At 47.9% G+C, this 21,749-nt stretch overlaps 9 protein-coding genes; 5 read left to right on the top strand and 4 right to left on the bottom strand.

Moving 5' to 3' along the window:
• Positions 1 to 378: 378 nt before the first annotated feature.
• On the top strand, positions 379 to 5,123 carry FFUJ_12821 (related to vegetatible incompatibility protein HET-E-1; the record flags this gene model as incomplete). XM_023582473.1 has 3 exons in its annotated part: positions 379 to 978; positions 1,036 to 2,997; positions 3,048 to 5,123. 3 exons carry the CDS (start codon positions 379 to 381, stop codon positions 5,121 to 5,123), a joined length of 4,638 nt encoding a protein of 1,545 aa, XP_023435002.1.
• Positions 5,124 to 6,078: 955 nt separating this feature from the next.
• On the bottom strand, positions 6,079 to 6,600 carry FFUJ_12820 (uncharacterized protein; the record flags this gene model as incomplete). Its single annotated transcript, XM_023582471.1, has 1 exon — positions 6,079 to 6,600. The coding sequence occupies one exon, from the start codon at positions 6,598 to 6,600 to the stop codon at positions 6,079 to 6,081; it is 522 nt and encodes a 173-aa protein (XP_023435001.1).
• A 298-nt stretch (positions 6,601 to 6,898) lies between these two features.
• Positions 6,899 to 7,992, bottom strand: FFUJ_12819 (uncharacterized protein; the record flags this gene model as incomplete). XM_023582470.1 has 3 exons in its annotated part: positions 6,899 to 7,266; positions 7,319 to 7,437; positions 7,487 to 7,992. The coding sequence occupies 3 exons, from the start codon at positions 7,990 to 7,992 to the stop codon at positions 6,899 to 6,901; spliced, it is 993 nt and encodes a 330-aa protein (XP_023435000.1).
• Positions 7,993 to 8,751: 759 nt separating this feature from the next.
• On the top strand, positions 8,752 to 10,785 carry FFUJ_12818 (related to ferric-chelate reductase; the record flags this gene model as incomplete). XM_023582469.1 has 5 exons in its annotated part: positions 8,752 to 8,951; positions 9,005 to 9,160; positions 9,213 to 10,090; positions 10,151 to 10,533; positions 10,765 to 10,785. 5 exons carry the CDS (start codon positions 8,752 to 8,754, stop codon positions 10,783 to 10,785), a joined length of 1,638 nt encoding a protein of 545 aa, XP_023434999.1.
• Positions 10,786 to 11,271: 486 nt separating this feature from the next.
• FFUJ_12817 (uncharacterized protein) lies at positions 11,272 to 11,661 on the top strand (the record flags this gene model as incomplete). Its single annotated transcript, XM_023582468.1, has 1 exon — positions 11,272 to 11,661. The coding sequence occupies one exon, from the start codon at positions 11,272 to 11,274 to the stop codon at positions 11,659 to 11,661; it is 390 nt and encodes a 129-aa protein (XP_023434998.1).
• A 331-nt stretch (positions 11,662 to 11,992) lies between these two features.
• On the top strand, positions 11,993 to 13,050 carry FFUJ_12816 (related to MFS transporter; the record flags this gene model as incomplete). XM_023582467.1 has 4 exons in its annotated part: positions 11,993 to 12,272; positions 12,328 to 12,390; positions 12,443 to 12,647; positions 12,702 to 13,050. The coding sequence occupies 4 exons, from the start codon at positions 11,993 to 11,995 to the stop codon at positions 13,048 to 13,050; spliced, it is 897 nt and encodes a 298-aa protein (XP_023434997.1).
• Positions 13,051 to 13,553: 503 nt separating this feature from the next.
• FFUJ_12815 (related to phenol 2-monooxygenase) lies at positions 13,554 to 15,525 on the bottom strand (the record flags this gene model as incomplete). XM_023582466.1 has 4 exons in its annotated part: positions 13,554 to 14,745; positions 14,796 to 15,118; positions 15,183 to 15,259; positions 15,312 to 15,525. The coding sequence occupies 4 exons, from the start codon at positions 15,523 to 15,525 to the stop codon at positions 13,554 to 13,556; spliced, it is 1,806 nt and encodes a 601-aa protein (XP_023434996.1).
• Positions 15,526 to 16,381: 856 nt separating this feature from the next.
• On the top strand, positions 16,382 to 18,722 carry FFUJ_12814 (uncharacterized protein; the record flags this gene model as incomplete). XM_023582465.1 has 5 exons in its annotated part: positions 16,382 to 16,500; positions 16,569 to 16,582; positions 16,638 to 16,772; positions 16,829 to 18,295; positions 18,349 to 18,722. The coding sequence occupies 5 exons, from the start codon at positions 16,382 to 16,384 to the stop codon at positions 18,720 to 18,722; spliced, it is 2,109 nt and encodes a 702-aa protein (XP_023434995.1).
• Positions 18,723 to 18,988: 266 nt separating this feature from the next.
• FFUJ_12813 (related to acetoacetyl-CoA synthetase) lies at positions 18,989 to 21,427 on the bottom strand (the record flags this gene model as incomplete). XM_023582464.1 has 9 exons in its annotated part: positions 18,989 to 19,380; positions 19,434 to 19,748; positions 19,801 to 20,006; positions 20,056 to 20,180; positions 20,237 to 20,337; positions 20,388 to 20,413; positions 20,466 to 20,555; positions 20,625 to 20,910; positions 20,965 to 21,427. The coding sequence occupies 9 exons, from the start codon at positions 21,425 to 21,427 to the stop codon at positions 18,989 to 18,991; spliced, it is 2,004 nt and encodes a 667-aa protein (XP_023434994.1).
• Positions 21,428 to 21,749: the final 322 nt, after the last annotated feature.

The following is a 21,749-nucleotide window of genomic DNA, read 5'->3' as shown; positions in this document are numbered from 1 at the left end:
AAAGAAAACACAGGACCTCGATCCTGAATGATAAAAAAGATTAAGGTAATATAGCCTAAGCTTAGGATGACTTTTGTTAAGTTGGTTTTGACGCCCTACATTAAGGTTCGATGTTTTTTGCCCCTGAGGACCGGGTATATTAGTGCCGATCTTGCTGCGGGTAGACCAGTTCGACTGCCAATCGCACGACCGATGAGTGGAAGGCCTCATATGCAGGTTTCAGCTGCCAAGCACTCTTTTGCCTGCCAACTGCAGCGCGGACTTCTCCCCGCTCGAGTGATTTCAACTTTCCCCGCACTCAAGTTTACCATCGTTGATTTACTTCAATCTAATCCCTCACTAACCTGCAATCAGACATCGAACTATTAGCTTGCTACCATGAAGCGCTTTTCTAGGTTCAAGAAGAAACTGCGGTCCTCAAACTCGACCAATGAACACTCGCCTCAGCCAAAATCTGTACCCGAGCCAGCTTCAACTAGCCAGATCACGACTCCATCAGGCCATCAAGCCAGCGGATCTTCTTTGACAGTGCCGATAGTGGGCTCTCAGGTTACCTTATCCCCGTCCGCTGCGTCTGCCGAGCCAGAAACTGTTTCTCCGCCTCCAGAGGAATCAGAAAGCACTATCCTCAGTGTACCTGACCGACTGTGGAGCAAAGCCTACAACATTCTCGAGGAGAAAGAACCCGATACCGTCAAAAAGTACGAAGAGATCTTGGACCAGGTGCAGCATGAGTGGGTAGATACAACGGCTCCGGAGGAGCTTCAGAGCCTGCAGCACTGCAAAAGCCTCGAATCACGACAGATGTGGAGATTGGTCTATTCTGGGCTTGAGAAGTCTAAGCGACAGGCTCAACTCAAAGAGAACATATCAACTGTTATTGAAACCGTCGATAAGCTCAAAGGTGTAGTAGACAAGGCGGTAAAATACTCCACTGAAGCTGGAATTGCATGGGCGGGTGTCAGCCTTGGCTTAGAGGTATGTTGGATGCATGGCTTACTATCACTTCCAGGAGAATCTCTAACAAGGCCTCAGATCCTTTCAAATCCCATGAAAGAACCGGGCCTGAATCGAGAAGGCATTGCTTATGTCGTGTCACGAATGGAGTGGTACTGGAACTTGGCTGAGTTGGTCCTCCAGGATAACTCGAGCGGTTCATCTGCCGCGTTGAGAGCCAATCTGGAAACTCAAATCACTGACTTCTACACGAAGCTTCTAATGTTTCAGATGCGAAGCGCTTGTCTCTACTACAGGAACTGGGCAGTTGTTATTCTACGAGATGCAGTCAAGCTTGACGATTGGGCTGGGGAGCTCAACACTATCAAAGATGCAGAACGTCTGATTTGCAAGGACATAGAGCAGTACGACAACCAGGATATCCGGTTGAAGCTGAAGATGATCGAAATTTCTGCAGTGGAGCAAGCAGAGTCGCTGAAGAGTATCTGCAAATTTCTGAGAGAGGAGGCCCGATTGAACGAAAAAAGACGGCAAGACGATAAAGACAACGACTGCATCGCCTCCCTGTTGATCACGGACCCACGTAAGGACAAGAGAAGGATCCAAAAACAGAAGGGTGATCCACTCAGGGAATCATATGAATGGATATTGAAGAGCGATGCCTACCAGACATTCATGGATGATCCATCAAGTCGGGTTCTGTGGATCAACGGACCACCCGGAAAGGGCAAAACGATGCTGCTTTGCGGCATAATTGATGAACTGCGAAAGGGTCTCAGGCCCGTGTCGTTCTTCCTGTGTCAAGCAAACGTCAAAGAAGAAGACTTGTCCAGTGATATTGCTGTCATGAGAGGGTTGATCTATGTCCTTCTCGAGTATCAGCCATCTCTAATGTCTGAGATTCGTCCAAGTTATGACAAACAAAAAGACAAGCTCTTCAACAGCATCAATAGCAGTGAACTTCTCAGCGACATTCTAAGCAACATGCTTCAAGATCCAAGTCTGCGTGGTACAGTTTTGCTTGTGGATGCTCTAGACGAGTGCACTATCAACAGACCGAAGCTCACAAATCTCATCGCGGGTCTATCTAAGTCCTGTAGCACTAAGTGGATCGTCTCGAGTCGCGACTGGCCTGAGATTTGTCAGGAGCTTGTAGATGCAACAGGATTGATCTCGCTTGACCTTGAACAGGAGCGAGAATCGGTTTCTCAGGCTGTCAAGTCATTTATCAGCCAGAAGGTTGATGATCTCGCAAAGAGGAAGTGGAAGAACGACCTGGACCTAAAAGAGAAAGTCTTCCATTACATGCAGTCTCATGCCGATGATACATTTCTTTGGGTAGCCTTGGTCTGCGAAAGGCTTGACGACTCAGGGATCAGCAAGCGTTTGGTTGAGGAGGAGCTAGTTAAGTTCCCGACGAGCCTTACAGCCCTTTACCAGGCAATGATGGATCGAATTGCAGATTCATCCGAAGCTGATCGACTGAAAAAGATACTGGCCTTGGTTTGTGTCGTTTATCGCCCTCTAAAATCGTACGAGATACCGACACTCATCGATTCTATGGATAACTACGACCAAGACGATGTCAAAGACGCTATCGCATGTTGCGGCTCCTTCTTGACACTCCAAAATGAAGAGATCTTCTTTGTGCATCAATCAGCCAAGGAGTTTCTCCTCGATCAAGGTCACGAAGTTCTCTTTCCTCACGGAACAAACCACAAGCATGCGAACATCTTCTCTCGATCGCTTGAGGCCATGGAGAATACCCTTAGACAGGATATCTACAAACTTGGTTCGCCCGGAACTCTCAATCCAGTTGAAGTCCCAAGTCCCGACCCACTATGTGCTATCAAATACTCATGCGTCCATTGGGCGCAGCACTTTTGCAAGTCAGAGTCCCTGAAGGACCCTGGCCTTTTAGGCCTCAGAAGAGTGCTCGAATTCTTTCAGTCGAAATTTACAAATTGGTTAGAAGCACTAAGTCTCATGAAAGAATTGTCTACAGCTATTTCAAGTATAGTCTTCCTGAAAACCACATTTGTAAGCATTGCTCTTCCCGGTATGTACAGAAGAAATTAATTCATATATAGACCGGCATTAAAATGCAGGAGCTCATCGATTTCATTAATGACGCTCACCGATTTGTTCGGAGTCACAAACGTGCTATTGAAATCTCTCCACTCCAGGTTTATTGTGCTGCGCTTATATTTAGCCCTCAGAGCAGTGTTGTTCGTCAAAAGTTCTCCTCCCAGATACCTGAGTGGATCATTGTCAAGCCAGAGATGGAAAACCATTGGGATCATCACATACAATCAATTTATATCAACCACGATGCACATCACGCCAACCACTCTCCTGATGGCTCCTACTTAGCTATTTCAACTCGTGAAGGGTTCGATGTCTATGAAACAGTCTCGGGTAATTTGGTTCACCAAGAGAAGAGCAGCAGGTATTGGAAACAGCCAGTATATTCTCCAGATGGGCTATATCTATGCGTTATGAACCGTGAAAGCATCATTATCTTTTGTGCAACTACGTTCAGGTTGATACGGGAACTGCAGCAGCCTGCTACACCCCAACGTTTCTTTTCATCAAAAAGAAACAACACTACCATTGCAAGTTGGGGATTCATGAATTGGCAGCCTCGGGCAACTCAATGTTTCTTCTTGCCAGAAACAAACAATATTACCATTGTAATTGGAGGAGACGTTGTGGTCATGAATTGGAAGACCGAAGAACCTATATCTAGTCTCAACCGGATTGTCAAGTCATCCAGCAAAATAGCCTTATTGAACGCAACTCAGATTGTCGGGATCTCCCCAGCTACCACGAGGGTTGAGATCTGGGACTTATACACAGGTGACTGCAAGCAACATTTCGATTGGGACGTTAAAGACATTGGGTCAGTGGCCTGCTCATTGGACGGGCATCGGATTGCAGCAGCAGCGTCACGATCCACTATCCGACTCTGGCACTTGGATGGTACGCTGGGCTGGGTCCATAAACACGACTTGAATAGTGTTGATGTGTCATGTCTCACATTCTCAGAAAATAGCCTTATGCTAATCTCAGGCTCGTATGGAAGTTCCATCATGGTCTGGGATGAGACAGGATGCTGTGTCAAGGAACTGAAGGGACACTCCGAAGCAATCACGTACCTGTCAATACGTAAAAACCAGTTGGCATCTGTAAGCTGGGATGAAACTGTTAAGTTTTGGGATTTGTCTGATGTTGTTTCGGACCAAGTCAGGCAGAAACAGCGATCATTGTCTCGGACATGTGATTATTCATCTCGAACATCCCTGCAACGTTCTTATCCTGACAGGATGCATAGCCTTCTATTCTCTCCCACTGGCAGTATGCTAGTATCGGGATCACCCGGAGAGACGCATATCTGGGATACGGCGACAGATATCTGCACAGACATCCTTCTTTCCAGTGGGGCTTCGGACCCTATGCGGGTAAGCTTCACGCCCGATGATAAACTAGTGGCAATGACAGACACGTATGGCAAGCTCGGCATTTGGGAAGCGGATTCGTTGTCTGGTGTCAACATTGACGGGGAAACGGGGCTGAAAATCTGGGGTTCGATCAAGGATCCTCAAACAAAACAGCATGTTATCCTGCCATTCGAGAAATATGGGAAGGTCACCCAATTCTTTTATCCAGAAGATTGGAAAGTCCTGGCTACTTCTAACACCGGGGTCCAAGAAATCCTGTATCCAAGGTCGGGAAAGCGGGTCAAGAAGCAATATTCAATTCCCTGGACGAGTCCTTTGGCAGTTTACCCAGACGATACATGGATCTTGACACACGGTATACACCGGAATTCCTTTGCTATCAGAGAAGTGACCTATCCCTACGATGAGAAAGATCTCGGATCTCTTGAAGCAGATGCTATACCGCGCGATACCCCGCTGCTTGAGAAACCCTGGTGGAGGGTAGCCACGCGATATGGGGTACTGGCAGTTGGCGAACCGAGAGATTTCGAGGGAACAGCGCGTGTTGGATGGGGTTTGTCCCTGAAAATGGACTGGGTTATGCGGGGGAATGAACGAATGCTATGGATACCTGCCGAATATCGCCGGATGGCGTTGGATGTTAACGCTTCGCGAGTAGCCTTTGTTTGCCTTTCGGGCCAGATACAAATCATGAGGTTCAGATAGGAGATCACGATATTAGTAGAGCGATTCTTTAGCTATGGATCCTGGTTCTTGATCTCAATGACTCTCTCTGCAATTATGACTGCCAGATGCGGGAGTTAGATATCGTCTGACAGTCCTCATTGCCGCCTGCAAGTTTGAATTGAGATACGCAACAGTTCATAGTCTTGGCTGGCTGTCAGCCGGTTTTATGTGAGAATTGCTTTCGTGTAGCTTTCTGCCTTCAAGCATTCTTAGAATATGGTGAAGTATCATTTTGATTGAATCTCCTGCACAACGTCTATAGAGGGAAGCTCTTTAACACTTTCATCAGCGTCATAGTCTGATTTCCCCGGAACGACTTAGTTGTTAATGCATCAGCGTCTGTGTCGCGGCGAAATGCACAGCAATTGGGCATTTCCAGCAGTATAACTCATTCGAAATAAATCCCAGTCAGAGGCTTACATGATATGGCTACTACCTTAAAAACAATGTTTCGTGGAATCTGGCTTTCCTCCAGGTCGCATCATACAAAACGGCCAGCCTTGGGAATGATATATATCTGCCGCTATCCTCTGAAGCCAAGCTGTAGGCACAACAGGAATCCAGAATTCGCATTTCTCACACGCCAATATCTTCAGTCCTGTTGTCCATGATCGATGAGCCTGGTCTTTGTCGCCGATCGAGAGTTGTGCGTGAGCCAAGGACAAGTGACACACAGCGGCTATGGACCCATGGGATGAACCGAGCGCATGCATACGGCTAACTTGTTCAAGCGTAAGTTTCCAGCGTATCATAGCTTCACCTGGGTCCATCCACATATGGGCTATTCGAGCTGATGCCATTAGTGTTCTTATGTAGAGCTGTTGGTTGTTGATATCATCTGGACAGGGGTGCAGATCACTCAGTGACTCCTCGAGTGCTGACTCTGCGGCATCTAACTGTTTCAGCCCGATTCTAGCCTCTACTAGTGCTAGAATCAGCCTTTGGAATACACGACGGATCGATCACTAGGATCGATATGCTCAAGTTCAGGTTCCAGTATCCCCATAGCTTTGACGTACTCTCCCATCTCGCAGTACACATCAGATAGTCTCTCAAGCAAGACTCGGCGTGAGTTTGTGGGTATAGGTTTGATTCGACCCAGTGACAGAAACTGCTCCAAAGATGCCCTCGCTGCGTCAAAATCGCCTATAGACTGGAAATATCGAGCGGCTGTGCTCTGGAGCCGAAAGGTTACCTCCATGTCCAGGGTTGATAACGGCTGCTGAGCCCTCCATTTGTAGGCAAAAGACGGCACATCAGTATCGTAGCACCTAATCTTGTTCTCCATCTGGGAAATGTGTAGGCGGCCCTCGAGTGCATGGTCACGACGGGTATTCGGGCGTGGCCCTCGCCATAGAAAGTCGCGTATGTTGGATTCCGACTTGGCAAGTTCTCCATCAGCTCTATGGAGTATGCTGCGGAACAGTACAACCGAGGCGTGGAGATAGTATGGCATTGACTTTCGTAAAAGCAGTTTGGCCTGCTTAACTGCAGTATGGCGGATGGCAAGTGAGTATCCTTCGCAGAAATACAGGACGGCTTCTATGACATGGGTCCCGAGGGAAGCTGATATCTTGCATGTTTTCAGAAGCCTTTCTAGTATCGGCCACACTTGTTGTTTCAATGATGGTGACCTGAACACCAATGTCAGTGATGTTGTAGAGAGCCGGGGATATATACTACCAGTCCGTGTTCCCCTCATAACACAATGGGCAAACAAAACATATGAGCTTCAGCGCTATTATCTCGAGCATTTAGATCGTTTGTGGCGTCAAGGCTTCCTCAAGACTCGACATTCGTTCGGGACTGAGGGACCAAGCTATGGTATTGTCTGCTTGGATTCGTTTGGCGACACAAGGGCCTGCTATGGCCTCAGAGAGCTTCGTTTCATTGTATAGAAGATCAACGACGGCGTCTGGCAGGCCAAACTGAAGCGCGCTGTTCTGATTCACCTCTCCGTCGGCGTTCCAACGTCGTTGTGGCACGCAAGTACTTTCCAACAAGACGGCCGGTATGTCGGTGCCTCCGAGCGCGTACATGACAAGAAATAACTGATCTTGAGCAGGAACAAATGAAGTAAATTCGCCAAACAGATTGTGATATCGTATTGGCAAAGGAGGGTCTGTAGGCCAACTCAATATTACGACACTTGCGCCACGTTTGAGATCGCTAACCACATAGCTGGCTGAGGACCAGCCGCTGTACAAACCCATTGTACTTATTAAATGTTGGATTGAGGGATGATAAATGGGCGAAGACTTCTTCATCATCAACACTCAGATAACTCTCATACCTACATAGAATCAGCACACCCGTGCATTGTAAACATGATGATCACATACGTTGAAGCTGGGACATCGCGTGGAAGCCAGAAGATTGCTCCTACGCCGCCTAGTCTCTGGGCTATCTGAACATACTTCCTCCCAGGGTTTCTCAGATCTGCGATACTCCGCACTCCTGGAAATACGTCAGCCACTTGAGGAGGCGCCAGTATCTGCAGGTCTAATTTAGATCGAAGAAATATCGCAACGCAGGCAAGTCGGCGCCGAAGTTCAAGATGAACACGATCATCCGAGTCTGCCCAGAAACCAATCACATCGTTCTCAAATTTTGAGAATACCCGATGGACAGGGGTGAGGTCTACCTTGTCTACAAAGAGAGCCTTGTCGGTTCGTTGGTTTCGTGGTGTGATCTGATACTGCACCTGACGACTGAGCGAACTCGTCTTGGCTAAGAATTGTCGCAGATCTTCCAGATGGCGATTTAGCGCCGGGATCAGTTCTATGGCTTGGGCCTCGTTGTAGTCCTTTGCCAGGGTATGGATTGTGTTGCAGAGACAGCCGTCCATGGTGCAGCGTCATGTAACCTGCGTCTTGTATCAAGGGTCGAATGCAGAGATAGTTGAGTCTCGATCTGCAAACTCCGAAGTGGATTGTCGAGCCATGCGCGTTTTTCGGGTCTGTTCGCCAAGCAGTACAGGACTGTACGCGTATTCGCTGTGTACATTCCAGATGAACCAATTATCAATCTACCCTGACATGATCTTATCTGATCTTGAGGATCCGTGAGCCACCATGCTTGTGAAAAATCGGCTCATGCAAATATCCCAGCTAGTTTACGCCCACGCCACTAAACGACAGAGGAAACAGGTGTTTGTGGAGCAGGGATCAGGAAACAGACTGTTTCTTCAGTGAACAATTCACCATGATCAAAATCCCTGTCACGCCCCATAATGACCATAACAGCCTATCAGGCTCGTCATCAAAACACCAAGCCTAGCTGTCTTGGGACCGAAGCCGACGGAAAGCCGACGGAGATTGATAACAGCCAAGCTAACGGATCTAGCGCGAGCTAAAAATTAAGAACACTCATGACACCCTCTTCGCTAAGATCTTGTCCAGTCAGAGGTCGCAGCGACATCGGGAATGTTCGTAGCTTGATCACCACGCGGCATGACTGGGATCATGTGGCGGGGCTCACGCGTAATGCCCGCTTGACCGACAGACGACAGCCAGTTTAGACTTATCGATCGAAATTTGACGCAATCTTATCAATCAGGAGGGGATCTGTCATTCTCCTTCCATCATACCACGGCCGCGTGTCGAAAATGGAGGGAGTCAAACCACCAAGTACCAAGCAGGACAAGAACGAAGAGGCACTGACCAAGTATGCCGCTTTTCTATGTGGTCTCATGCTTTTAGTTATCGCCATTCGCTGGCTGCGCAATAATCACATCACATCTCCACATCTGAAAACATCAGCGTCATTACCGACTTACGGGCGTGAGGCCTGTTTCCTGGTGTTCCAGTATGTAAAAGTGTCCGCATATTCTGACAGCACTATACTCATGTTGTTTATAGAAGTCTCGAAAGACGTCTACCGGACTCGTGGTTCGGCCGACCTTCCTTGGGGTTCATCTTGATGATCAGCGTCTACCTTATTGGCAACGTCGCTTTCTGCTCAAATATGCTTGCGATGCCCCAGCTATTGAATCACTGGGCTTCTCGATTTGGATGGTACGATGCACCATTCCCCTACGACCTTCCATGCGTAATTGACCAATTTCAGGATGTGCGCTGGTAACATGGGGCTATGTGTCTTTTTTGGCCTCAAGAACACGCCTTTGGGCCTATTTGCCTCAGTTTCGCACAGCCAACTGAATATCCTACATCGCTTTGTGGGCTATACCACGGTATTCCTTCTCGCACTTCACGCTCTTGTATACACGATACATTTTGGTCGTCAAGGTCGTTTGGTACAGTTGTTGAAGAAGGAGGATCTCGAGGGCATGGGTGCCGGCATTGCCATGCTTGTACTACTGATGGGAGTGTTCAGACACAAGCACTACGAACTGTTCTATGCCAGCCACGTTATCGGCTTCGTGGCGGTCGTTCTCTTGACAGCCCTGCATAGGCCAATTTGGGCGAAGAAGATCCCGACGGTGATGCTCATCATATTCAGCGTATGGGCAGTGGACCGACTCATACGGCTGAGCAAGTTGTTTCGTAACCTCGTCAACAATTCGGCGACAGTTTATCCTCTTCCATACAATGGAACACGAATAGTGCTCAAGAAGCCTGGGATGGAAAACTCCTTGCCTGGATTCCACTGCTTTTTGTGGATTCCGGGACTTCGATTGATTGAGACTCATCCATTTACTATCGTTAGCAATGACTCTTCTGGTCTGGAGCTGGTCATGAAATCCCATGAGGGCTTCACCAAAGCTGTCGACAGCTTCGCAAGCCGAAATCCCAGGACTTCTCTGTGGGCATCCATTGATGGGCCATATGGCTCACTACCAGACGTGAACAACTACGATAAACTGATCCTCATCGCTGGTGGAAGTGGGGCTGCCTTTACCTTTGGGGTCATTAACCGTATCATGATGCAGCGTGAAAAGCCCGCGATCCAATCTATCGAGTTTGTATGGGCTGTGAGGCGTATTGGTATGTTGACATCAAGCTCCGGTTGCCCAGAAATCTTATCTCACGACTGACACCTTTTAGAACAGTTGAGTTGGTTTCGCAGACATTTAGGTAATCTTACGGAGTCTCCATATCCCATCAACCTCAAGATCTATGTAACGGGGGAACGGTCTGCATCTGGCTCATTACGTGACGACATCGACACTCCAGAATCTTCGTGGGGAACGGAAAGGGAAATTCTACTAAGAGAGGATGCTTTCGACTATGAGACAATCTCTGCAATGGACGATTTATGCGTGTCGGCCTGTGGAGGGGTTGATAATGAGCTGAAATCCAGCTCATTTTTGGAGAAGCTGGATGTCGATGGGACAATTAGAAAGGCCGCGCAAGCGTCTGGAAGTCATGACCGAGTGCTGGTCTTGTCTTGCGGACCGAAGTCGCTCATGGAAGCCGTGCAAGATTCGGTAAGTAAATGGCAGAAAAAGAAAAATATTAGAATAGATGTCCACTGTGAGGACTTCGGTGGTTGACGGAATTATGTAATATAGACTGAGAACGTAATTCATTTTGACATGGATCCAATTGGTCTTTTCCAGTTGAGTGTGATTACGTGTAGCAATGGGGGTGCCTCGTTGATAACGATGCCTAGCTGACAAACAATCGAGCGTTACAGGGCTGTGACTTTTATAATACAGTGCAGGGTTGAAACTTTATAGATTGTAACGGCAAGAAGTAAGAGGCTCTGGTGTCTATTATAATATCATCTTTATATAAAACAAAAATATTTACTAAATTTGCCTATCCTTATATCTATAGCTAGACCTCCTATGTATCTTCTGTAAGGTATACTGCCTTATTTACCTCCTACATTATGCTATATTGGCGTCTTTAGGGTAGTTGCCTAGGAACATCGATATTTTCCGACCCTGATTCTCTCACTGTGAGAATACTTTCAACGTAACCTCGCTAATCCTTGCTGGTTTTAGGGTGTTCCCTCAACATCTTATCAATCTGATCACCACTGACACTCTGACTTTTAGGGTTAGCTCGAGACTGACATCTAAGTAATCACCATTAACTTTTTTCCCCAGACCAACTTAAATATGTAAAACATCTTCCATCCTCTGCTCTTGGTCCGATTCAACCTCAGCCCATTGTCTGCATCTCATCCATTGAGTACAGTTTCTTCAATCTTTACACTCATGGCTCAACCTCAGACGCCGGAAAGCTTCGCAAACGAAGAGAAGCTCGTACCGCCCGACGTGTACGTCAAGGAAAATTACGTTCAGTCGGAGTCGCAGATCACTCAAACGGAAAATGACGGTCGCCAACCAGTCCCACTGTCTTGGAAACTCGCCTCCGTCGTCCTCGTCACCGCGATTGGCTTCGGGTCGCAATGGAGCTCTGGTGTGACCTCTTCTATGAAGAGTACCATCAAGAAAGAACAGTACATCAACAACACCCAATTCTCGCTCTTGGAGGCTAGCGAGGATTTCATGGTCACTACTTTGATGCTTGTTAGTGGTATAGTGACTGACCGAAGTGGCGGAGCCGGTATGTCTGAATCGAAGAATGGGAGGGCTTATCGCTGATTGAAACAAGCCGCGATGCTATATGGCAATCTTATCTATTCGGCCGGATCTATCTAGTAGCTGGAGCGGCCCAGAACCGACCATATAAGTTTATGATGGCTGGCAGGGTCATACGCGCTCTCGGTGATATCGCCACCCAAGTCGCCCAGTACCAAGTCTTCTCGTCGTGGTTCGCTCCGGTAACGGATTCGCCTCAACCCTAGGCTTCAAATTAGGTATTGGTAAGATCGGAGCTTTTGCCGGCAAGTTTTCAGCCAACGTCATCTCCAAGGGACTCGGCTTTGCATGGGTTTTCTGAATTGCGATATTTATGAGCATCTTTACCAACGTCATGACGGCTGTCTTCTACTTCTTCACCAAGGTTACCAACCGTCGCTATCACGGTATCAATGATCCCGCTACCGGCGAGAAACTTACTGAGAAGGCGCGCAAGTTCGAGTATCGCAAGGTCTTGGAACTCCCGTGGACATTCTGGGTTGTCATGGGCTTTTCGCTGTTTGAAACGAGCGCTGCTATCGTGTTTCTACAGAATGCGACAGAACTTGCTGAACAGAGATTCGGCACGGATTCTATTGCAGCTGGATGGTATAGCTCCGTTTTGCAATACTCGGGTATGCTGTCTTGTTAACATTTGTTTCATCTGATTAGCTCTGACCGTTGTTTCAGGTTTCTTTGTTGTTCCTTTACTGGGAGTATTCCTCGATCTTTATGGAAGCCGCATTTCCGTCTGTAAGTATTTGATCATGTCGCACGCCAGGGACAGGTTGCTGACTTTACGTAGTGGTATTTTGCGGTATTGGCATGTTTACCTCGATGCTTCTGGTTTGCTTCTCTGGAGCCGTCAAAGGAACAGCCGCTTCATTCGGCGATTTCGCTTTCGCTTACTGCTTCGGTTCTACCACAATTATTGACAGCACACGTACATCTATGTGGGACAACACCGTCTTTGGCTCTGCCTATGCCATTAAAATCACAATGAACAATGCGTAAGGGCACTCACATCATACCTTTTCCCTTCGCATTATTAACACTTATTCTAGGATGAATATCATTGTCAGAATCATCACCGGAAAGATTCAAGACGCCGATAACAACTCGTACGACAAGGTGACGATCATCTACGTCGTCCTCGCTGGACTGTCCGTCGTGGTATCGATACTGCTCGCGATCGGGGCGTGGAAGTCTGTGGACCTTGGACACCTCCAATGGTCACGAAAGAAGAGAATTGCACAAGGCTCCTTGCTCAATGAAAGAAAAGAAATATTTACCAAGAAAAATGGTGAGAAAAACAGGCGCGTATCGCTGGCTTGCTTCGCTACACTGATCTTGTTAGTCATTGGTAGCTGGTGCGGTCACTTCTGGGGTGTTGCCACTGGAAACAATGATTAGGAGGTTGCAGCTCAGAGGTTTAAGGTTCTTGGTGTATATAGTATCGGTAGCCTTGGATTATAGCTTTTGAAGATGCTTTGTAGGCTGTCGACAGTCCAAGTAGCGAGGCAGATCAAGCAGACAGCATTGCTGGATCATAGGACTATTGCTTCCAAAGAGATCATTTATCTTCCATGTTAACCCCATCCGATATGTGAGCGTTATTGTATAGTAGTGTGTCGCCAGCAAAAGTAATCGACCTACACTTGTCAGTGCTTAGCACATATTAGCTAGAAGCAAGTCGACCAAAAGAATTAAATAAGTGCACTAGAAGAGACAAATTCCGAACTACTTATTATTACAGTGCCCTGAACCTAAGAAGAGTATGAGGAATGTTAAAGTTGAATGTGAAGAGTTTATAACAGGCTTCCTGAGCCTCATATTCATCCCTACACGCATCACGAATAGTTTATAGAGTTCTCAGGATATTATTAAGATCTATTGAGCACAAACGTTTCCTCCTTCTACTTCTGGAACGCTGCAGTAAGCTCAATGCTATCGTGTTGCACATTTCCTACAGTGGTAGTAAAACCATTGGCTTTCACGTCTTTAGTTGTATCCGTCCTCATACCGGCTTCTGCGGCCTCGTACCCAGCTGCCACTTTGAGTACGTGTTCGATATCTTCCGCAACTCCTGTTTCTGGCGACCTCCACGCAACATGGTCATCAGGGCGCACGAGCACAGCGTCTCTGCCCCAAATCTTGCGTGCATGAGCTTCTTCTGGAAGATGGACAGGCTTCAGCTGAAAGCCAAGATGCTTTGCCGACCGGCTGAACCTATCTGCCCACTCGCCTTCTTTAGTAAAGTCAACCAGAGTAAAGCCTTGTCCGAAAAGATCGAATATGCTGGTCTTCCCATCCTGGAGGAAAACATGCGGTGCACGCGCCCCAGGCCATGTTGATGGGATATAGCTGCGATAGCTCCACTCGGGCTCTTTCAACGCGTCTTCTGATAGCAAGATAATGGGAGAATTCTTGTATCTATAGCCCATCTCGATTCCATGGTCTTGATTCTCACCCGAGTGCTCTTGAACATGGCGATGAATACTTTCCTTGAGCTCTTTGACTTGTACTGAGTCTGAGAGAATCTCAGAGGGACCAGCTTCTGCAACCCAGCCACAATAGTCCTGATGGACTTTGAAATGTACTCCAGAGCGTTCAATATTCTGAATGGCCACAGGCCGTCGCTCCACCTCGTATGAACTTAATAGATGGTTTCCACCATTGCCATTGATAATGGCAGCGAGCTTCCAACCGAGGTCGAAACTATCTCCGACAGCAGTGTTCATGCCATAGCCCCCAGTCGGAATGTTGTGATGCGCTGAGTCACCGGCTAGGAAGACTCGGAGGGACGGCGAGGCAAAGGAATTTGCAACGGCGATGCTCGGGCGCCAACAGCTAGAAACAAGTATCTCGTCCACCTTGATGGGCAAAGGGTCTCCAGAGCCTCCGAGCACTTGAGCAATGACTGTTTCAGGATCCAGTGCTTTCCAATCCGTGTCCAAAGAGATTGGAAGATGCACAGTCCAAGTATCAACCTCATCTTGAGAAATGATGACGGCACCAGTGGTGAAGAAGATGTGCCAGAACTGGCCTTGCTTATGAAGCTTCGAAAGGTCTCGAGACTTGAAGTGTACCAGAAACATGGCGACCGGCCTACGTAAGACATGTTAGAAGAATCGCGGTATCATGTGACTGTAACTAACGTTGGACCGCCTTCCATCTCAATCCCCAGACATCTGCGCACTTTACTGCCTGCTCCATCGCATCCAACGAGATAGTCACTAGAAATGGTGTGCTTTGTACCGTCCGTGGTAGCGATAGCAACTGATTGAATGCTGCTTTGGGTCTCTTGAAAGCTTTCAAATTGGAGGCCAAAATGTAAGGAAATCAGAGGTTCTTTGTCGATTTGCTCTTTTAGCCAAGCCTCAAAGATACTCTGGCTGCATCGCTGATAAGGCTCTCTTGGCATGGAACCATCATTTTGGGATTCTATGCGACGTCTCCATTCATTTGGTGAGGCAAGATCCTATGAGAAGGGAACATCGAATGTTAGACATCTGCTACTGATACTCCTGTGTATTGTGACTCACCCATTTGCTAATTAGTTCACCTCCATCAGAGAGGCCCGTACTAAACAACACATCTAAAGAGTAGTCTTGCCCAACTCCTGCAAAGGCAGTTTGTTAGAACCTGGTTCACCAAGGACTTGATCTACTTACCCTGTTCCCGAAAACCATCAGCGATACCCATCCGTCGATAGAGCTCCATACTCCTGCAGTTGGTGACATCCATCTTAGGCCATTTAGTAGTTGAAAGATTGCGCTCGACAAGCATAGACCTGACGCCATTTCTCGCCAACTGCACGGCGAGGAGCATACCAGCCGGGCCAGCTCCAGCAATCAACACGGGGACCTTATGCGTGGTAGACTCCATCTGTAAAGAGTATTGTCAGTGCAGATCCTATAAAGCAGAATGCATGGCAACTAACTTTCATGTAATGAAGACGATATTGTAGTACAAGATATGCCGAATTTGGATGCAATACCTGACAGAAAGTGAATGTGCCATTGCGTCTAAGTATAGTGTTGATAGTTTATAAGTGCACTTCCTGGAGGGATCCTTTTTGGGATAGGCGGGCGTGCACAAAGTTCAGAAATGTTTACCGGGCACGTGATGCAATTGTCGGAATGCCGTTGTTTCCCGTCTCCACCGATTCCGCAAGTGCCCAATGATAGCAAAGAGGGAATAGCGAGGATACAAAAGCCAAGAAACAGCTGCTTAGAATTCATAACTGGATCAGCCCGGTTGGGGGTCTTAAGCTAAGGAATTAACTTAATTAGATAAAACATTTACGGATAATTTACATATTGAGTATGCTATAGCTATGGTAATAATGCAATCTGAGGCTTTTGACCTAAGGGATTGGTAATTCTTACTGGCTAGTTAGCGGTGTAGCACTTCAGCGTTATAGACGTGCCTGAGGAGTCAGCGGCTGCCCGGAAGCTATACCTGTTTAATACTTAGCGGTGTTTACCCCGCAATTTGGTGAATATGGGGTAACAAGGGTCAAAGCAAATCCCCTTTCTGACCAGAACTCTGCTTGCGTTACCTCCATTTCGCAGACCTCCATTGGGTCCAGGAAGCGTCGAGACGACATTAAACACAAGCGCTTAGCTGTCTGAGCTGCGCGATACTCGAAAAAAGGCTCCATTAGAAGAGGTGCCATACCGGATCTATCATCGACGACCCCCAATCGCCTCAATTTTACGACCTGCCTGGTGTCGAGACCATGAATACTGAGCCGGAAGATATGGAAGCCGTCTCTGCACGGCCGGGCAGTGGAGAGAACCACTTGGCTCAACACAGCATCCAATTCACAGGCTACAGGGCCTGTCTTGAATGCCGAAGGTAAGTGATAATGCCTTGACAGGACCAGAGGCTGGTGGTGTGGCTGATATAGATTTCTTGACACACAGAAAAAAGACGAAATGTAACAGAGACCTCGAAGCAATAAGCGCATAGCTTGATACTCACCGATCGAATAGGTGACATGCGTCTGCCAACTTGCGGTCTTTGCTTGAGGACAGGAAATTCCTGTACTTTTCCGACGAAACGAGAGTCGCCTACATTTAAGCACCCGAATGACCGAAAGAAACGGACTGTAGATGCCCAGAAACTCGGTAGGACATTATCCATAACAACCATGCTAGATCTCTGAGACTAATGGCTTGAAAAGAGCGTCTTGTCGATCTGCTCGAATCGCGATTGAGTTCTGGGAACCAAGAACTTCAAGATCTGTCCCCTCAATCCGAGAGGTTGATATCCGACAATCTCATACAAACACCAAAAGACTCCCAGCCAGTTCACACACCAAGCACAGAGGGGAGAGATCGAGACGCAATCGGTTTTGCCAACGCATCACCTCCACGAACCCCCGAATACTCTGCTGAGATTGGCCAGACACCAATGAGTTGTTCTGAGTCTTTTGACCAAGCATCAAATTGGCTTTCAGTCCCAGAGTCTATAGCTATCGAACTTGTGCATCTCTTCTTTGAAAAGATCCAACCCTGGCTTCCGTTGCTTCACAGGCCCAAGTTCTTTGCCTCCTACATAAACAGCAGTGCGTCAGGCTTCTGCGATGCTAGTAGCCTGGTTGATCACGACAAACTAATCATACATGGAGTGCTTGCTCTCGCAGCACGTCACTCGACAAACGCTTATTTAGCCGACGTGCCTGCACCTGACCGCGGTAACAAGCTGCTCAAAGAGGCATGCGATCTGTACGGAAAGCTACGAGCAGCTGACGAACTTCCGAGTATAGAGTACCTCCAAGGATGTGTGCTATTGGCTGTGAACCTGGCTGTAGACGGACCCTGCCATCGAACCTGGATCCTCACTGGTGTTAGCGTCCGCATGGCTTACGACCTTGACTTGTGTAACCTAGATGAAGGTGAGAACGCGTGCAGTGATACCGCAGAGTGGACCGCTATGGAAGAACGTCGACGGCTATTCTGGGTTCTATGGGAGCTAGATACCTTTCTATCTACCATAGCCAGACGCCCTCGCGCTATCGACCACCGAAGGATGGCCGTCCTTCTTCCCGTGAGCGATGCAGCATGGTTTGCTCAGGAGCCCGTCGATTCGTCACTGCTAGCAACAAGGCCCTCAGAGGCATGGAAGTGCCTTGTGAATTCCCCCAATCAAGATGAGAGAGCCTGGTTTCTTGTCGCAAACTACATCATGGCTCTGGCCTATGAGATAACAACCTTCATGCATGACCAGGAGACAGAACGCGAAGAAATCGTCAACGCTATTACTTGTTTCAGTCTTCTTGTGACGCAGCGGTTTAGTTTGGGAATCCATCCAGGTCTTTTCAGCCTCAGCAGTCCCGCCTACCACTGGATAATTGGGATGCATTTGATGATTAACAGTGCACGGATATGTGCCTCAACATTTGAGGGAGATTCTCAGTCAAGCATTTCAGCATATTCCCGCGAGTTCTGCCGTATCATTCATCACTGGCATCCCGAGACTGTTGTGCTTGGTCACCCCTTCTTGGCCTGTACTCTTCTATCACCATACATAGGTCTTGATAACAGGTCTTCGCCTGGTAGTATAAGAGATTTGAGCTCGAATTTTGAAATGAACCTCTTGATGTTTGCTCAATACGGATCAGTATGGAAGCTGGGAACTCTGTTGGCTGGTAAGTGGCATCTCATCAACTATTTATAGAAAGCCATGCTTACACTGATATAGATGTAGCGCAGCTACTCGACCATCCCGACAGTTTATCGGAAGAAGAAACGGTCCTTGCAAAACGATTTATAGCACTCTTCCCAGCGCTTTCTCGACGACAGAAGCCCCCGCCCCGAAAAACATCGCAGGCGTGCGGAGAGAAGATGGCAGGCAAAGGTGATGAGATGTCTTCGGAACGACCCCTTGAGGCTTTGGAGTTCCCTTTGCATTTCGACGAAATAGGCAGCCAGATTATTGACTCGAATGACATTGGGCCAGCAACTTTGGAGGAAATGCCTCACTTCCAGATGGATCTTCTTGGGGACTGGAGTTCGGAGTTCCCACTTGGGGACGTGTATAATGATAATCAGCATTTCAATTACCTACAACTCTAAGAACATGTAGTTTCGTGGCAGTCTGTCCAGTCACAGCCCGGGGCCATGAGACTTTGTACAAATAGTAAAGAGTCAAGTACAAAGACTGGGTGTTTCCTATGAAGTTGATCTCTCAGAGAAGAAAAAACGTACGCTAGCGATAAGTCTCAATTCAAAGAATCTAAGGAAGACTATAATGGATACAGAATTACTGGCATACGCGCCTCCATATACTAACCGTTTCATTCCGAATGTCAGTACCCTTCCCCTCCCCATCTGCGCATTCATCACAATCTTGCAGACGTAGTCTCAAAGGGCATATCCGCAAACTTCTCATACTCGCGCAGACACTCTGGATTTGCCACGGATCCAAGATTTCCAATTTTCCGTTTGCAAAGGATATCCCTGACCAGTGTCTCCATTTTCTTTCCGTTGAGTGTATAGGGGATATCTTTAGCTTCGACGATCCGCGCAGGGACGTGACGAGGACTTAAATTCTGTCTTATGGCGTCGCGGATCTTGTCCACCGTTTGATTGAAGGTCGGTTCCTTCATCTTCAAGAAAAGAACGACCTGTTCGTCATCTCCTTCATGGAGGCGGCGTCCCACTGCGATACAATCTGCAACGTCGGTGAACTTGTCCACTACGCTATAGAGCTCGGAGGTTCCAAACCGAACACCTGTGAGAGAGAGTCAGTAAAGGGCATGGTTTATGATCTGAAGATGGACATACCTCCAGGGTTAAGAACTCCATCGCTACGCCCTAGGATGACATAGCCTCCAGTGGCTGGGTTCCTTTTCACAAAGTCTCCGTGACACCAAACACCGGGAAATCTTTCAAAGTAGGCCTTATAGTACTTTGAGTCCCCATCTTCACCCCAGAATGTGGTTGGCATGCTGAAAAAAGGTGTCGAGATTATGAGCTCTCCGGCGTCACCAGTGTCGTCAATGCTTTTACCATCCTGGTCCCAGATCTCAATTCGCATACCTAACTGTGGGGCTGCGAGCTCCCCTTCATGTATAGTGGAAAGAAAGGTACCGGTTAAAACTACCCATATGGTTAAACAAGATCGCTGTTGGGGATTATGTGGAGGACTCACAGCTACCAACAAGATCTGTACCCCCAGAACCGCTGAAAAGGCCAACATGGCCAGGGAAAGTATCATAGAACCATCTGAAGATCTCGGGCGATAGGGGTGACCCAGAAGAGATGACTAGCTGGAGGCTGTCCAAGATGAAGCGCTGTTTGTGAGCCGACTGCTTTAATGCTGCTAGCAGCTTCGGGCTTGTACCCCAGTGAGTCACCCTATGTCTTTGGTCAGCAAGTGCGTGTCATGTTGCTCGGACAAACTCACCCCTGTTGTTCCAGTTGGCGTATCTGGTCAACTGGACTCGGGTACAGCGGACTCCCGTCATAAAGAACGATTCTAGCACCAACGCTAAGGGCTCCAACTAGATAATTCCACATCATCCAGCCAGTCTGCATATCGCATCACATTAGTCATTGACCCCATTTCATTCTGAGGCAAAACTCACGGTAGTATACTGATAATAGACAGAGTCAGAGGACATGTTACTGGCAAGGATGAACTCCTTCTTCTGTAGTAAGAGGGCTCCACCCGCTGAGTGGCAAATGCCTAGAACAGATGTTAGAATGTGACTTTGATAGAAAGTATTTAGACGGTACATTTTGGTACTCCGGTTGTACCAGAGCTTGCAGGTGTCAGCAGGCTATGTTGAGAATGTCATGGACCTCTGAACATACGAATAAAGGATATAGATGGGGTGATCGAAAGGCAATTGCTTGAATCGTAACGGTCGGATTGGTACGTTGAGAAATTCCTCCATGCGCATGCTATCGTAGAGCAATATCTTTGTGTCAGCTAATCATTCATTTTTGCATTCGACGGCATATAGGACTCACCATGATCCATTGGTCCAAGCTGGACCACTGACCACGACGACTTGGCTGAGCTCTGGAACCTGCTGCTTTAATTTACTTGCCGCGGCCATCATCCTGTTCTTGAGGACACGTCGCCTGCCCGCATATACAACCTCGGTGTCGACGAAAAGAACTTTAGGTCGGACTTGGGAATACCTGTTAACAATACCTTCAGCACCCATATCGGGAGCAGTAGAGGAGAAAATGGCTCCGATGGCCCCAGCAGCAAGAAGCAAAACTACTGCCTCGAGCGAGTTGGTCAAGACGGCTAAGAAAGCGATTATCAGCGGTTACGTCTCAGCAGTCCATGATGCCGACTAACCTGCAACACGGTCGCCAGTCGTCACACCTAGTGCTTCGAGGGCACTGACGTAGTGTTCAACTTGACGCCGAAGCTGTACCCAGCTCGAGTGCCGCCAATTGACCCCAGCCTCGAGGCAAGCTGATATGGCAATTGAATCAGGGTGCTGGGCCAGCCCTACAGACAGCAGGTTCTCTGTATAATTGAGTCGGGCGCCGGGGAACCATTCTGGCCGAGGCCACATGACAGAGATGCCATTTGCAACTTCATCGGGCGGTTGGCTGTAGATAATACCACAAAACATCCATGTTTCTTTGCAGAAGTCTTCTATATTATCTACAGACCATTTATGGAGCTGCGCATATGTCTTGAGATCGAGTTTGTATGCTCGATTGATGTGTCTCCGAAAGGTATCCAGGCGCGATAATTCAGGGTGAGGGTGACGCCAGCTGTACGGCTTTGCAGCAGATAGGTCTTGTGCCATTGTGGTTGAAGTGCTAACTTTCGTGAATAGCAGAATGATGTAAGTCGTCCGCCTTGTTGAGAGTAAGCTGATCGGTTGGTTTATGTCACATGGACTCGTCCTCCGAAGCCTAAACCCAGCTGCTCAGTATACGCAGGCAGAGACTTTAGTTGGCGAATTATGTTTTCCAACCATGCGGGATTCGGGCACAGAATCACCAAGGACGCCGAGATATGCCGTTGCAGTAATGGGCTCTTCTTTCGGAATTCCTGGCTCTTGGCAATGCGGATAGAATTTACGGAATACCAACACCCAGCCACGTCACGGACGAACACGGATCTCC

The sequence above is a fragment of the Fusarium fujikuroi genome, chromosome FFUJ_chr08, assembly GCF_900079805.1.
Source record: "Fusarium fujikuroi IMI 58289 draft genome, chromosome FFUJ_chr08".
In the NCBI taxonomy this organism is placed as follows: Eukaryota; Fungi; Ascomycota; class Sordariomycetes; order Hypocreales; family Nectriaceae; genus Fusarium; species Fusarium fujikuroi.
Note: the sequence above shows the minus strand (reverse complement) of the source record. Positions and strands in the feature narration are given on the sequence as shown.